Raw genomic sequence first — 17,707 nt, forward strand, 5'->3', positions numbered from 1 at the left:
TAAATGTTGTGAGAAATCTTCGCGTGATCCTTTGCATGCTTATAGTGTTACGTGTGAGTTGTGGTAGCATACAGAATTTGCATGCAATTTATTTTCATGGGAGCATTAAGTAAGTCTTTGCTTGTCTTTTTAATAGAAAGGAAATTCAGTATTTATGCTTTCATGCCTTTCCTGTTTTGCAGTGTTCAAAGTGGTATCTTTCATTGATAAAAGTTCACTACTGACTTAACATGAAAATATTCTTCTTATTAGACCAGAGTCGGAAGTTGTTTAAATCTTGTAATTGCAATATCTTTAAGGATATTTATTTTTGCTTTTACATTGATGATAAGGTCTATTCACTAGCCTAAGTCAATAAGCTGTTTTAGGATAGTCTAGGGTTTTCTAGTTCAATTATAGCAATTGAAATAGTTGTCATGTAAAGAGATTTTAAACTAAAGAAAACCAGTTGTTACAGATTTTAAACATAACAAGTAGATTAAATGCATGAATGTAATGAATAAAGAAAATCTACTAAAGGTCAAATATGCATGTGGTTATATAGCTTACATGCTGGGGTGAAGTTAAGCCATACACTTTGATGTCACAAAGGTTATCTAAGAGTGTGCAGACCTGAGTAGCCTGAGGCAGGCATGCAATGACTGGCAAAGCTGGCTTTGGTACAATGGGTGAAGGAAACATCATCTCTTTCGGACAGTGTTTTCTGTTTGTAAAATCTCCACAGCTATAAAACATTGACTCCTGACTATATTTCCTGGACATTATGATATTCCATGTAGTAAATAATCTCCTTAGGGTTATTCAGGATCTACCTGGAGAGATCTTGGTAAATGTAATTTAGAAGTTGCTTTGGCATATGCAATCCGGGAGAACAAGGCACAAGACTCCACTAATTGACTTGCTAGTTGCTGGTTAAAAATTCTGCCAGTAGGGCTGGAATTTTACTCTGGATTTTAACAATTGAAGATAAGGGATTCATAGTGTCTACATGTGACCTGGAGGTGGGATTCAATCTGGGACAAAAATAGCTTTGCTTTTTTCTGTGTATGTAGGAAGCTCTCTCTGATTTGGATATCTAATCTCCCATCAAGCTCAGGAGAGATGTAGATTTAAATTCAGTTGCCTAAAAATAGGCATCTAATGTCATTTGAGGTGCCATGAAGATGTCTTTGACATACACATAAAGACTGTCACTTATGATACAGGACATATATAGGGGACAACTAGACTCTTCTACATGTCAGCTGGAGGCCGGGTAGATACATATATTAAGGCAAGTGAATTAATACCAAGGTGACTAGAGTGAAGTGAATTGTTCTCAGGATGCTATTGATTGTATTGACTAGATCTCTGTTGACTGTAATGGGAGCTTAGATACCTAGTGTAGATGTAAATAGCTATGCTTTAAAATTAGTTATCTAAATCTGGAACTGAATTTAATCCTAACTGTAGAAAAAAAATCCATTTTTTTCTACAGTCTTTCTGCAAACTGTTCTTTAGAGAGACAAAGGCAGAGGGATGCACTCAACACTAACTGGTTTGCTGCATCTCTCTTTGCTAATTGTTCATTAATTTATGCTTATTCAAATAACATAACATTTTACAGGATACAGCAAAGGTGCAAAAGGCTCCTCGAGTTAGCTGTTAAAGCTCAGATGCTAGATTCCTTTTTAATTATGTGGAAAAATCATTGGCACATGTTGACAGATGGGCCTTGTTAATTCCAAACAATTTAGCAGAAGTGTTATACTTTAGAGCACTAGATGCTGCTTGAGGTTCTGTACAAAATCCTTAGATTGGAAAGACACATGAAACTGAGATATGTTTCCCTGAATTAATAATGTCAAATCTCAAAATAGTATAGGAGGTATTTCGTATCACCCAGGTCAGCAGATGGTTGCATGTTAGCACACACAGAACCAGAAAAAATGTTTCTAGCTTCCATAATAATCTTTAAAATTCACTCTATATACCACTGTGGTCTCCAGAGCAAATTATAGCTATTATTGACATATATTTTTAGGATCTGTGAACATTTGCAAACCAAACTGATCTGTAAAAGAAACTTCAGAACAGTTTGGGGGGCTTTTTTTGTTTGTTTCCCCTCTCCCCACCCGTCCTTCCCCCAAGACCTTGCAAATGTTTTCCTGTGAAACTTTTAAAAGATGTTAGAGTATCTTGTAATACCACACTGAGGTGTAGTGAAACAGCTGATCAGCCTTAAGTTAGTAAAAGGCAGTACGGTGTGTCAGATGCTGCTATTCTGACTCCAAGATCAGGACACACAGTGGCTGGAGAACTGACTGGACAAAGGTCACAGTAGTTCCTTTTGGAGCTCCTTGGGAAGACAGAGCTGGACCATCTCAGCTGAGTGTTTAGGTACAAACTGTCTCGATTTAAGAGGAACCAGAGATTGTGCACAAGATGTTACTTCAGGTGTCACTTTTTCAACTCAGAAGCTGAAGTCCTGCAAAAGCACAAAGACACCACTGTTTGGGAAAGGTCCAGAAATATGTTTCTAAATGACTGGAGAGCTTTTTTAGTTTTAGAAATAATGAGTTTGTTGATGAGTTTCTTGTCTAGTAAAAGTATGCCATTTAGGCTCAATTAATAGCCATTAATATTTTTGGTCTGATCAGGTCCCAAACAATGACTTTTAACCATACTTTTCAATGTTGGAGTCTGTCCCTGTTCATTGAACTCCCCCATGAAATTACTAGCCCTAGGAGTCAGCCTTTCAAAGCAAAAGCTATTTTTAATTATTAAAGAAAGTAAATCCCCTCAAGAGACCATAGATGAGTTCCAGATGAATGCCCAAACTCACCCTTTGCAATTTTTCTCAGTTTTATCAGGACACAGTTAATTAACATGGTGCCCAACTCAACTTTAACAAACAATCAACATTATACAAACCTAAGTCTATTTATCTTTATTTGTCCGACATTCCATCAGAAGGAGTGAAAATTTAGTGAGAATAGTCTGGTTCTGTATTTGTAAAACAAACATTGCAGGACTTACAGCCTAAAAATGAAATAAACCACAAACAAAGCTGAAAATTACTCCACTGGGATAGGTTGTATTTCAACCGGTAGTTCTGAGTAAGGGATGGTGAATAGCTTCATGGTCCAATGACAATCTTACTGCTCCCAGGGCAACAATTTGGTATTGACAGAAATAAGTAGCAAATTCTTCACCTTTACAAATATTCTGGTCTGTTAAGCCTGATATGGGAAAACAAAAAGAGTGAAAGCACCCTTTACTATTTTTCTATTTACTTTTCCCAGCTTTAGTTACCTAAGGTAGCAGTTCCTGAGATGTTTTTCTCAGTTGTGAAAAAAATATACAGACATATAAATACATACCTGAATGCAGGGCCTCCTCTCTTCTGGAGGAGGCATTTAATGTTTCAGGTCATTGGTCCTGAAGCTGGAAGAGCATTGTGGGGTTAGGATATTTTAAGTATGGAGATTAGTGCTGTGATAGACTATTTAGCTTGACATTGCAAAACCCTCAGAGGTCTGTGGCATCGAGCACTAAGGTGATACCTGTATTAGCAGGTACTGCAGTGCAAGGATAACAGATGTGTGTAGTGAAAAAGTTGTAGCTGACGTAAATACCACACTGTATATATTTCATTGGTTTTAATTTGGGCTGGCTCTACTGTGGTCCTGTGGTCATAAGGAGTTGGAGCACCTTTTGGACAATCCTGTAATGTACCTTATGGTGTAGGTCCCAAAAGGAGTGAGTTTCTCATGCTCTGAACCTGCTCTACAATCCAAAGCACAGCAATTAAGGGGGATCAGTGGAGAGGTTCACTTCGTTCACACGTGTTTGATACAAACTAGCATCAAGTTTTTCAGTATTCTGTAAAAACTCATGAAGAATGTTTGATTTTAATGTATCATTTTTAAGCTGACACTTTTGCTCTAAGCTTTTAGGCCTTTCAGTCTTTAAATAGCCCTTCATAAATTAAATAGGTGGCAGAGGGTTGCTTTCAAGTGATGAGTACTTGGTATTATTTTGTAAATTTCATTATAGAGACGTCAGTGGTCTAATTGTTTTGCAAGATGTACCCAGCAATGCAGCTGGTGAAGAGCTCCCTTTCTTATCAAAAGATGATTGCAATTATTATATGCAAGGCTGTAAAAACCTATTTTATTTTGAATTAAATTGATTAGAATGAAGACGTCATTTTTTTCTAGTAAAGATTAATCCAAATTTTGGAAGGAAATTATCTCTACATCATGATGTCATATGAAAAGGTTTTCACTAGTATAACGACTATGTCAAATAAAACCAGTAAAAAGAGGGAAACCCTAGGTCAATTTATTAAATGTCAAGTAATGAAAACTATATTAAAAGTCTGTATTTTTCACTGCAAACTTCTATTTTTCTTGTAGCCCAAGCAGCGCACATCGATAGTATCCTCTCTGGAATTTCACCGAATGAATCACGGCCACAATTATTTTGAAATCAACCCATCTATTGGCTGTACAAGTTTTGTTTCTACTCCTGCAGTCAGTCCAGCTAATTATTCCTTTGGATCTCTGGAATACAGTGTGGAAGAGAGAGAACTTCCAGGTATAGAAAAAACCCTTAATTTTCCTATCAGCAAACCTTTATAAAGCCAGAGGTCTGTGGGTTTAAGCTGAAATTGCTGTTGCCTTTGATAGTGTAAAACATTGATCATAAATACACAAAATTATTCTGTTTTTTTTCTGTTGCTCAACAAAAGGTTTTCTTATTTCATGACCAATATTATTTAAAATACATGTTTCTGAACATTGGATGTTGAATAAACCAAACTTAGTTTCAGAGAAATGCCTAGAACTTAGGTAGCATAGCTTTTGAAATACTGATAATTTAGGTACACTGCTTTCATCATTGTGTGGTCAGCTAACTCTAAGACAAATTTTAAGTTGGAAAAACGTAATTAGAACTCATCTTCTACCCATCAGCAAAGAAGAGGAAGGGAAGATTTATAAGTAACCTGACATTTTTTCTGCAGTAGTGATGGGATTCATTAAATCAAAACTTTAATATATTTGCTCTGATGATAAGAACTTAACTGAGTGATAGTGTGATTGTAACTGTGAGGGTTTTATATGCATATAGAGGTTTACGTAATGAAAATGATTTAAAAAGGATTAAAATGTTTTCTTCTTCACATATCAAAACTTTGGGAGCAAGAAAGTGATAGTAAACCATGCATTTACTCATATGCAAGTTACTTTATTTAGGCTAGTAGCAGAAGAGTATATTATTGGGCAACTCTGATGTATTGAAACAAATACCTCTGATAGCTAGTTTATGTGATGTACAGATGGAATTATTTCTTTTAAAGAGATACTGTATTTAAATCATAGAATCATAGAATGCCAGGTTAGAAGGGACCTCAAGCATCATCTGGTCCAACCTTTCTAGGTAGTACTATAGTTAATAGGAAATGGCTCAGCACCCGGTCAAGCTGAGACTTACAACTGTCCAGTGTGGGGGAATCTACCACTTCTTTTCGGAGACTATTCCAATGTTTTACTGTCCTCATGGTGAAAAAATTTACTTCTTGTGTCCAATCAGAATTGCCCTAGGATCAACTTGTGCCCATTACCTCTTGTCTTTTCAATGTGACTCCTTGTAAATAAGGAGTCTCCATCTTCTTGGTAGCCACCCAAACATGATAATAAGGTCTCCTCGAAGCCTTCTCTTCTCAAGGCTGAACAAACCCAGTTTTCTCAACCTCTCATGTCACAGGTCCTCCAGTCCTCTGATCATCCTTGTGGCATGTACAGTTCTATGGACCCCCTCCAGCCAGTCCACATCCTTTTTTTTTTTTTTGTATAGCGGGGACCAACAAATGCTGAGTAGAGCAGGATGGTGATTTCTTTATCTCTGCTGGTGATGCCCTTGTTGATGCAGCCCAGCAACATCCTGTTGGCTTTGTTTGCTGCTGCAGCACTGCTCACTCATGTTGAGCCTGTTATCCGACAAGACCCTCAGGTCCCTTTTCACAAGGCTGCTCTCCAGCCAGGTGGACCCCAGTCTGAACTGCACTCTTGGGTTATGTGTTCCCAGGTGCAAGACCTTACACTTCTCCCCGCTGAACTTCATAAGGTTCCTGCTACCCCACTCCTCCAGCCTATCTAGGTCATCCTGGAGGGTGGCTCTCCCTTCTGGAGTGTCAACCTCTCCCCTCAGCTTGGTGTTGTCTGCAGACTTCATCAGGGTGCTCTTGATCCCAACATCCAGGTCACTTATGAAGATGTTAAACAGCATTGGGCCCAATATTGATCCCTGGGGGGCCCCACATGTGACAGGTTGCCAGTCTGAGGAGGAACTGTTTACTGTCACCCTCTGGGTGTCATCTGTCAGCCAATTCCCCACCCACCACACAGACTACTTGTCAAGGCCATAACAAGTCAGCTTCTCCAGGAGGAGGCTTTGGTGGACTGTATCAAAAGCCTTGGAGAAGTCCAGGCCCATGATGTCCACCAACCGAGCGGGTGACTTTGTCATATAAGGAAAGCAGGTTTGTCAAGCACGATTTGACCCTGGTAAATCCATGTTGGCTTTTCTCAATCTATTTAAGGTCAAAACAGAAGGAGATTACTATAAAATAAAAAACAATACAAATATTAAAATTCTGTACAAACTTATCAATTGGCTTCTATAACTTTAGTCTTCAAATGTGATGCGTGCTGTACATTTATGGATGGTAGGGTTTGCAAATTCTGAAAACCGTTGCTTTTAAATGATAAAAAAATAATTTCCTGGTTAGATCAAAGAAAAGCTATATAGTTAAAGAACTGTCATGAAATAAGTTAAAAGTGAGAAATTCTGCCTGTTACGATGAAGAAGGAGTTAAAATGATCAGAAATTATTCATATTGCTTTTTATGGACTGGCTGTGTCATTATCTTTGAATGTGCCTATATTCATGGATACAGCAAATCTTTTCAACCCTAACTGGAAATAATGAATTTGAATGATATCTTTTATTGCTTGGTCTGGAGTAATTTGGTTTTTTTAGGGTTTTGGGTGGCTGTTTTTGATTATTACTCTTTTTTCTACTGTAAACTCTCTTCAGTGATCACAGTTTTATTCTGGGTAGTTGCATGATACTAAATATGTCTCAATGTATAAAAGCAAAAATAAGAAAACAGAAAGAGCATTCGTTGGACTCAGAGAATTAACTTCTTTATAATATCTGGATTTGTTTTACTTTTATCTTCTTTGGTTAAAATTAAAAGGGATTTCACCTAGTAACTTTTAATCACTGCATTTCATTTAGTCCGAAACTGGAACTATAATCTCATGCTTATTAGAACTGCATATTTCTAATTTGTGGATTATTTGACTTATGAATTGAGTGGAATATGAATTTCCTCTTATCTCTGCCTAGAAATCTAAGAAAAAACAAGAAAGGCAAAAATTACTGGTTCTGAAGCTTGGGGTATCTTCTACAATTTTTTCAGGAGTACAGTTTACCATAAGTAAATAATTACTTTACCATCAGTAAATGGAATAATTATAGTAAAAATTTAATTCCACACCCCCTTCTCAGATGGTTTCTGTCCTTGAATTATTTAAGGAGCATATAGCATCCCAGATTAGAGTAAATCTTAGTCTGAATGAAAAAAACATTTAATATTGCTCATTAAGGTCCTTTCGACTCTTTAATTATAGATGATGCTCTGTAATTCTGCAAGAGACAAGGAATACTAATGTGTAAAGAGACTAGCAAAATCCAGAAAGAACAAATCAAAATTGTCTCTCTTGGAAAAGTCTCTGAGGCTTGTCTTTTACCTAGATTGTTAAAAAGCTGAACCTAGAATAGTAATAGTCAGCAAGGAGTAACAGGAGCAGTGTTCTGCTACAGCTTTTTTTCTGCTTTAGCTACCTGTTGTTTCAATGAAAGGTTCCTTCTTCCTTTTCCAGATCTACAGTGACAATTGTAATTCATCATCTTGATTGTAAACCTCTGAATTTCCAACTTGTTCTGCAGATTTAAGGAAGATCTGACCTAAAAAGAATGTTTAATTCAATAATAATTACGGATTTGTGTGCATTTCTATGTTTCCTTCAATTTTATATATTTGAGAGTTTATATCTTCCATGGTTGGGTTGTCGGTTTTGGGGGTTTTTTTCTGTGGTTTTCTTTTTTTAAACATGATCAGGAAGAAGCAATGAATAATTTTTACATGCTTATCGAGGCCAAGGGTTTTCTAGATGACCCGAAATAAATAATATACAGAAAGAACTCATTTTCATAGAAACTGCAGCTAATAGTTTTCTGTTGCCTTCTTTGAAACAATGAAAAAGCTTTTTACAGGATTTCTAAATCAGAAATTTAAATCTAAATAAGGCATTAGTATTTCCCTATGCAATATCCATGCTTTTTATATTTTCTTCACAGAGCTTGTAAGGAATCTTTGGCATTCAGAGGAGAGTGGGAGATGAATATAATAAAATAATTATTGCAATTCTAAAATAATTGTAATCTTACCATTACCTCAGTAGTATGCTACCAAAGAATCAGTCTCTTGGAACTTTTGATGGATTAGAGAAAATCCCTTTTAATATTTGGGGATACCAGTTTTACTCTGGTTGTTTGCTAATTGCCTACATCCCCTGATTCGAAACAGGCATCTTGATTTTCAAAAAGTGCATATCTATCAAGTAGAAAACCCTTGAACTCTACCGCAGCACTGTATTGTCCGACTGACAGCTTCTGAAAGCATTTTATTATTAATTAGCTGGACAATGGTCTACATACAGTGGTAAGTATGTGCTTTAGCTTTGGGATTAGATGGCCTTATAGTGTAAATAAGGTGTATGTTGCCTGCATGGATGGCAGATGATACCTTAGTATCAGGTTGCCTGCATCTAAAATGTAAGGATAAAGGCTCTGTAATTTGTTTTGAACTTTAACTGGTGGAAGAACCAGAGACTTTTCTCACTTCAGTAGACATAAGGCAGAGTGTGAATGCAACTTTGGCATGGCCTATTTTCACAGCTTTATTTGCAGCAAGAACATTGCTTTCACAGAAGTGTTCTTGAACTCAGAGTGAAAGATCATGATTTTGTAGCATTGCATTTCACCTCAAGTTGGAGATCTGTGGATCCAAATGACGTCAGCTCATATCACTACACTTTCTATACTAAAAGTGTATTCACTCCATTGCACAAAGAAGTCGTTACTGTATGTAACTCTGTCACGGCAAGGTGTTAGTAGTTTTCTTGATCATTCAAATACGTTAGTAAGTGTTTTTTATGACAACACAAATGAAAAATTAAAGACCTGATAATCAGGTGAGTTTTTCATATAACTTTTGTCGGTAACGAAGACCTCTAGATGTGCAAGATCCTTAATTCCAGAAGAGGGCAGTCTGGGCTTTCAGGGAGATGCCTCTCTCTTCTAGGTCTATGCCTGGTGATATACATCTCTGACATTCTTTTGAAACTGTAAATCTGAACGGCAGCAATTTGAAGGCAGCATAATCATGACCATCTTGGTAACATCAGCTTGGCACAATCAACACTTGCAGCTGAAATTGTCACTCTGTATTATTTTTATTTTAATTTCTGCTTAATCAATCAGAATAACAGATCTTTCCCTGGCCCATGTTAACTTCGTTACTTCTTCTTGTACTGAGTATAATTAGGCTTTGAAATTAAATAGGCAGTTCTGCAGATATTCTTGTTCTGCTTCAGACCAGACAACTGATCTGTTCACAGATGCATGTATGCAGCAAAAATGTCATCAGTCATCTGTAGATAATCTAATTGCAATCTTTATTTTCAGTCCATGAAAATGTTTACATTTTCAATAAATTCTGTATGCCATTCATTATAAAAGACCATGAAGTTTTTATCTCATCTTTTTATGGTACCTAAAGGTATTTACTGAGTTTATCTCTTAGGTACACTGTCTGTCTGCACTGTAGGACCTTAAAATAACTCTATTTACATGTCTTGTTTTCTGACTAGGACTAATGTTAGCTCATTTCTCTAAGAAGGCTACATTGTTCCTAAGAGCAATCCAGAACGTATTTTTTTTCCTTCTACAATGGAAAAGTAATATTTAAGTCACACCTTAAGTTTCTTCTAGAAGTGTCTTCAGGTCTTTCTTTAAAGTAAAAATATCTGAGCTAATTGTTTTGTCTCACATGCCCTGTTTTACTGAAGCAAAAGCAACTCCACACTTCAAGATAAGCCTGCAGTTTCAACTTTCATTTTTGAGAGAATCAAGACATCTTGCATATTACTGTGGCTGTTAGAAGGAATTAGAAAATTGAATCAGAAGTCTAGTCTAAAATTCCTGGCTATGTTACATTGCTAGATACATTCAAAATTTATTCTGCTGCAGGAATGTTCCTTTATGTGACTTTTGCAAAGCTGCTATTTGAAGTAGGTCACGTATTTGTCAACATTACTTTTCTTATTCCAGTGTCTCATTTATTAAGGTCTGATATGAAAAGATCAAACTATGATGTCTATGTAGACTCTTCAAGACTCTTGTTTCTGGGATCATAAAATTTTTTAGAAAAATTAAAAGTGAAAACAAAATGAAACAGATGGAAAAAAAACCCACCAACCTTTTCTTGCTAGAGGATATTTTTAGATCTGCTTTATGTAAGTTCACAGTACACTGTCTCTGTTAACAATATTGTACTAATTACCAAAAGAACACATGTTTTTCCAGGCACAGAGGGGAAAATACTGGCCTATAATGAAAAAAGTGTAATCAATAAATGCTGGCAAATATAGCATTCTCATCTCTTGTATATGGACACTTGCACCTCCTGTGAGGGAACACCTGAAAAAAGTGATATTATGAGCCTATACCGACCAGTCATTGATCAAGAATTCTCTTCTAGATGAAATGCTTGAGAAGGCTGAATTTAAGCCCTCTTTTCTCTGGTTTTTAATTTTCTTCATCATCTGCTTTATTACAATAGAACAAAATCTGCCAAGGCATTCTTCAAACCAGGTTAATTTGAGCCTTTTCACCTGCAAATATTATTTGATTCTTCCTCTTCAATTTATAGCCGAGTTCAACTGAGTGCAATTAGGAAGATGTAGTATAGCTATTCCAGGAACTGCTACTGGGGATCAAGTTTGGTACTGTCTCAAACAATTTCTTTTTTGTTCTAATTAAATTGTCCAGCAGATGTGGCATGTTAAGGTCTCCTTATGTTGCCCTTCTTTTTGCTGCTTCTAATTCCAGCCTTTGAGCAGCTATCCAAGGCAAAGATACAGTCTGTCCCACAGGAACAGACTGTAGAGTAGGGTTAATTAATCTTATAAACTTCTATTTGTTAACTATTATTGTCTTTACACCCTCCAGTTTCAAAACAACATACTTCACGGAGCTCACAGTAATTATATCTCACTCTTAACAACATGTCAACATGCATTGTATAATGTCCAAAGATCTGATAGCAGAAAGATCAACTGAGGTGACGCCTAGGAAGCTGTTGATGAAATTAACACCTGTAGTTCCACTCTGAACCATGTTTTTTTTGTTGTTTTGGTTGGAGATTTTGGTTCTTTTTGTGGGATTTTTTGTGGGTTTTTTTGAGAAACTGATCTTCTTTTTTAGTGCTTGCATGAAATGTTAGACACAAGAAGTCCCTAAATTCCATGGCTCCTCAATTTACAAGTAATCTTGTTGGATATAGTTACATTTTTCTAACCTAAACTTCATTATAGTGTTACCTAGCTCTTCAGTAATGCCTATACAGTGTTATCTTTCAGTCTTTTCTCTGACTTAATCAAATGATCTGGGCTAAAGCCATTTTTTAGGTATTAGTGTGAACCTGGTCTCCAAATGTAATGCCTTGCATGTGACTGTGGATATTCATAGAAGCACAGAATGGTTTGGGTTGAGAGGGACAGTAAAGATCCTCTAGTTCCAAACGCCCTGCTTGAGCAGGGATACCTCCCACTAGACCAGGTTGCTCAAAGCTCCATCCAACCTGACTTGGAACACTTCCAGGAATGGGGCATCCACAGCTTCCCTGGACCACCTGTTCCAGTATCTCTCCTTCCTCACACTAAAGACTTTCTTCCTAATACCTAATCTAAATCTAGTCTCAGTTTAAAACCATTATCCCTTGTTCTATCACTATACTCCCTGATTATGAGGCCCTTCCTATTTTTCATGTAGGCCCCTTTCAGGTATTGGAAGGCTGCTACGAGGTCTCCCCGGAGCCTTCTCTTCTCCAGGCTGAATAGCACCAAAGCTTCCAAGCCTGTCTTCGTAGGAGATGTTCTCCAGCTCTTTGATCATCTTCCTGGCCCTCCTCTTGACTTCCTCCAACAGCTCCATGTCCTTTTTTTGTTTGGACAGAGATGGATGCAGTACTCCAGGTGGGATTCACAATAGTGAAGTAGAGGGAGAATCACCTCTCTCGACCTGGTGGCCATGCTTCTTTTGATGCAGCCCAGGACATGGTTGGCTTTCTGGGGTGCAGGCACACATTGCTGGCTCATGTTGAGCTTCTCACCAACCAACAACCCCAAGTCCTTCTCTTCATGGCTGTTCTCAATCCATTCTCAGCCCATCCTCTATTTGTGCTTGCAATTGCCCTGACGCGTATGTAGGACCTTGCACTTGGCCCTGTTGAACTTCATGCAATTTGCACAAACCCAGTTCTCAAGCCTGTCAAGGTCTCTCTGGATGGCCTCCCTTCAGGCTTGCAGAGTGTGCAGTCAGTCCCACTGTACATGTCACTAACAAAGATGTATTTTGACTGCTAAGTCAATAGTAAAATTGATATGAAATTAATACCATTTGAAGCTGGCATAATGAAGCAATAAAAGTGCAGATGGGTCTCTAAGCCCTGTTGTCAGATATAGCATTGGATGTGTTAATAAAACAAGAAACATGACACAAACAGCTAATCTCTTTCCAAATGACATTCTGAGCCATCTGACCACAAGTGGATATGCATGCATTGATCAATGCGTATGGCTAGCTTTTATTCAAATGGCTGCTCTTCAGAGGATTTGCTCTTTTCTACTACATTGTTTGCTTACTATTAGTAAAGCCAGTTAGCAGTTGTTGACAATATACTGGGGAAAAATCCCATGTCATATGTAAAAGACGTTTAGTGATTTTGAAAGCCTGAGTTCTTAGACCACAATCTGGCAAGCAGCAAGGCAGAAAGTAGAGCTTTGCTGGAGATGAGAATTTTTTACAGACCGTCCTGAATTGGGAAATATTTCCCTCAGATCCTTAGGAACACTGCAATCAGATTCAGGTATTACCTATTTCTTCCACTCTTTTTTTGCCCCTGAAGTAAACATAAAGCAATGTATGCATGTTTGTGTACATGGCTAGTTGCGCTATTAACATCATGTCATTTAGTTGCACGTGTCCTCTTCTTTGTTGTATGACAGAACATACATGCAACAGTGGTTCATCACATTATAAAAAGTTTTCCTGAAGTAACATCAGATATTACAGCAGTATAAAGAATTTTTAAAGAGCTTTCTTGGACGAATAGGTTGTTAGAAGCAATAGAATAGAATAGAATAGAATAGAATAGAATAGAATAGAATAGAAGTATTTATGTCTGATATGCATTTTTCCAGTTATAAAAACTATCCTGACTTGTAAGGTCAAAAGAAAAAATATTTTCTATAATGTTTCGTTTACAATTCTTAGCCACTTCTAGCAGCACAGTAACTATAGGGAATACTCACATTTATCAGATTGTCATCTTTGTCAACTTTTCACTTTGCTCATTTTGTTTTGTTTTCTTTACTAACCTGGAAGCAAAATAACTCTTTAACTTGTAATGGGACAATTTGTCCCAGAGACAGACTATTTTAGACTTTAGGCTGTCAGCATGCCTCATATTGTTCCTTTATCTTTCCTTTGGACATTTTTTAATTAAGATTGACCCAGCCCTGGAGGGATGCTCATGAAAACTTCATCAGTCAGAATTGCTATTGCAAGAGGAGGGCTGTGAGAACTAGGCTGTTTCAGTATCCAGTTCCTCACAGTATCATTTGTGGTAGTATTCTTTCACTCTGTGAATGCATCTAAACTGATTGTAGAATCATATAGAATATACTCTTACATTTCAATCTGGTTTTCTTTTCTTGTCATCATGGCCTCTTATAAATATTTAATTGCTTTTCTGGTTCTTCTCCTTTCCAGGATGTTAATATTTTTTAGAAATTGTTCTACTCACCAGCTACATTTCTGAGCCCTATGTGAGATTATTAGAGCTGAATGAAATGGCAAAACCATGCTTTTTCTTTTAAAAGAACTTTTAGTCCTCTGAGCATACTTTGTGACCTCTGGTTTAAAAAAACCAAAACCTCTCTGTATTACATACCAATCAGTAACAAAGAATTTTGTCTGTTTCCTTTTCTTTTAATGCCATTCTAAAATAAAAGACAATTTTTATTTCTCTTTCTTACTCTCTCTGCATGTGACTCCACTAATTTTTATATTTGCTGTTCTTTGCTATCCAATTATAACGATGTTGTCATGGGCTGTAATAAAGCTCTCTTTTCATGGTGTTCCACACTGTATAAAAATTGTTCTGTATGGGTGGGAAAACAAGACTTCTATGCCTTTGGTGAATATCAAACAACTAGGATAGAGTCAGTCTTACTCATTAGCTAATTAATTAGATATTTTATAACTAGCTCTAGCTGAGTAGTATAAAAGAGTTACATATCAGAGTGCATTGAAGTTGGTAATATTCTTGCAGAAAATGAAAGTTTGTAGCTATTTAGTGAAAGAAGAAAATTAAACCCCTTTCATGAATAGCTTCAGAATGGCTGAATAGATCTTACTATGAACCAAGATGAAATATTTGTATCTGTTTTTTTCTTATGTTATTGAATAACTTCTATGCAGTAGCTAGTTTATAGTTCATAGTTAGTTAAGAATTCAAAAATATACCGGCAAGTTTGAAAAAAATGAAAAGTATTCTTTGCTCTAGTGAGCATTTCTACACTTTGGTAGAAATAAATAATTGCACAAATTCCAGGATATAATTAACAATATCAATTGAAACTGTCAAGAAGTTTATTTGAAAATCTATAGAAACACTGTATGTTATACCTAATTTTAGACTTAGTCATACAAGTTCTGTGTATGCCTGTTTGTTTTGCACTTCTAGTTGTAATGTAGCTCTAATAGTAAAGTTGTATAAATTGAAATGAGGGGTTTTTTTTAATTTCTAATTTTTCCATAGTGAGGGACCCTGTCTTTTTAAAGCTATGCAGAGGATTCGCAGAGAGTTTGGACTTACTGAGATAAAGAAGGTAAAGGCAGATGGCCATGTCTGGGGAAGATACAAAGCTGTACTCTTAAAATATGTTCAGAACTGTCAGAGACCCAAAATAATATACATTCTCAAAAGTTTAACAGAAACAGAAGGACATAAAATTAAAAGCATTAGAAAGGCTGGCCAGAGTAAGAGTAAAGTTTTATCTACCCTATATCATATTTGACAATGACCAAATATGAGTGCTTTTGGGAAATATGTAACTGCAAAAAAAAAACCCACTTAGTGACACCTCTTCACAATGTTGTTACTGCCTTCAGGTATTTGAAGCCCAAAGTCCTGCTAAGCCCAAGGTCCTTCTGGATGTTTCCCATGTCTTGCATAACCCTAGTAGTTTTATGTTCTATGAGTTTATCCATTCTCCATTGAACCCGTGTATAATTTTTGTACCCATAAGAAGTTATTGCAAGGAGTTCCACACTTAATCAAATAGCTGATCCCCATGAGGGGGTTGCACCTTTTGTTTCCAATAATTTAAAAATTCAGAAGGCTGGAAAGTGGGTCCATTGTTTTTGTTCTAGAGCTTCCATTTGTGTGACTTGCACTGAGCAGATTGTGATATCAGCTGATGCCAATTTTCTGCAGTTCAACAGCTCTGTTCTTAGGACTAAGATTCTTAATTCCTTAGAAATAGAATCTTTTTTCTTTTTTGTTTTCTAGTTACAAATATTTTTCTTATGTGAAGAGAAACGTTTTTTAAATAATTTGAAATAAGAGTCTTATTCCCACTTTTGTTGATGTTTTGTAGAGTTCATTAGTGGCTATTTACTGTTTGTACATTTGTAAGAATGAAAGTTTTGAAGACTTACTCTGTAGAAGCATTATTCGTCTATGTTATTTTTAGTATTTCAGTCACGCTGAAGTACCCTGTTCAGAAAGAACTCGGGGTTGATCTTGTATAGTTCACAAGGAATAGTATTACTTATATCCTTTTATTTTTAAGAAAATATTTTAAAATTGCTCTCTCCAGATATTCTCTCAGAGGAACGGCAGGATTCTCTATACTCCACCTTACCCAGAATCCATATTGGCAACAGTAGAGGCAACACACATCTTCTGTCATTCAAAAAATCAAACATAGACTTTTACATAGTCTTACTGAGGAGTTTGTGTCACACTTCTGATGATCAATCATTTGTAATGCTATCTGCAGTCTCTTTTTTAATGTATTGGGTTGCTTGTAGCTTTGATAGTAAGATCCATGCTACTGATACAGTCAGGCTTTAAGTGGCTGTAAAAAAGTATGCCAATTGCACAATAGTTTGCAAGATGTTTACTTGTTAAGAAAAAACAATCTCCATGCAAAAATTCAAGGAATAGGTGAAAACCCAAGGGCATTTAAAAAAAAAAAAAAAAAGTATCATTTTTGATACCACTTTAGTTAAAATCTAGTTTAGTTTAAATTCAATTTAATTGAATTCTCTGGGGCCCAGTATGTGTGGATTTTTTAATTTAAATTGAGGTATTTCTTCAAATATGATGCTCCCCTAGCAGCTTTTAATTTATCAAGCTATCAAGGTATCAGAAATATATATATATTCATGCTTGAGAGCTGTCTTGTTGCTGTTACACTTAACTTACATATGCTATAAACAGGGAAAAGGTAGCTGTAGGTTTGTTCAGTTTATTTGTGTTAAATTTCATCCTTTAATTCAATAATAATGAAGTATTTCTATAGAAATAATTCCATAACAAGTGATTAAAAGTTAATTTACTTTTTTGTTACTTGTTTTGTTTTTTTCCCATAGTAGGACATTGGGGTTGTTGTTGGGGATTTTGTTTCTCATAAATGGGTTAAATTATGAAAAATCTACATTTACCTATGCAACAGGCCACTAAGAGAGAGTTTAATATGGTTGTTAGTAAGGCAAAAGGACAAAAATGAATTCTGTAGGTCATATACTTGCTGGATCTTAAAATATTGTCTTAGAATGTTTGGTGGCACCTTGCAACTGGTGGAAGAAAAAAATCATGTGTATTTGCTACCAAAAAAAAGTGAATAAAGGTATAGTACTCACATTGAAGCCAATCTTCCCATTGAATTTCAACCAAAAGGAACACAGTTCATGCACTCTATGACTGCTCCAGGCTGTGAACCAAAATACAATAAATAGGAACTGTCAGATTTCCCAGCCAAACTAAAACACTAATGTAGATACACCTCTAAGTCTTGAGTATAAATCAGCTCCTATTAACCACAAAATAGCTAGAAGAATGCAAACCATGAGAAGGGAGAGATTCTAAATATTTCAGCTATAGAAAAAGCTCTAGTTGTCCTTTTTACCATATCAAGTATCAGAAAGCCTGATTATGAGATACAGGTTTTGTAAAATCAAGTTTATTATTTTGCTTTTCTGAAATGAATGACAGAAAATCCAAGTGTTAAAACTATAA

At 36.2% G+C, this 17,707-nt stretch overlaps 1 protein-coding gene across 10 annotated transcripts in view; it reads left to right on the forward strand.

Annotated features, from left to right (window-relative positions):
• ANKS1B (ankyrin repeat and sterile alpha motif domain containing 1B) overlaps nt 1-17,707 on the forward strand; it is a 432,033-nt gene that overhangs the window by 161,360 nt on the left and 252,966 nt on the right. For all 10 annotated transcript variants that reach the window (XM_051612894.1, XM_051612912.1, XM_051612951.1 and 7 more), the window contains one exon: nt 4,401-4,581. In XM_051612894.1, the coding sequence (XP_051468854.1) occupies nt 4,401-4,581 (181 nt within the window). The remainder of the gene's footprint in view (nt 1-4,400; nt 4,582-17,707) is intronic.

This window comes from Apus apus, chromosome 1, assembly GCF_020740795.1.
Source record: "Apus apus isolate bApuApu2 chromosome 1, bApuApu2.pri.cur, whole genome shotgun sequence".
In the NCBI taxonomy this organism is placed as follows: domain Eukaryota; kingdom Metazoa; phylum Chordata; class Aves; order Apodiformes; family Apodidae; genus Apus; species Apus apus.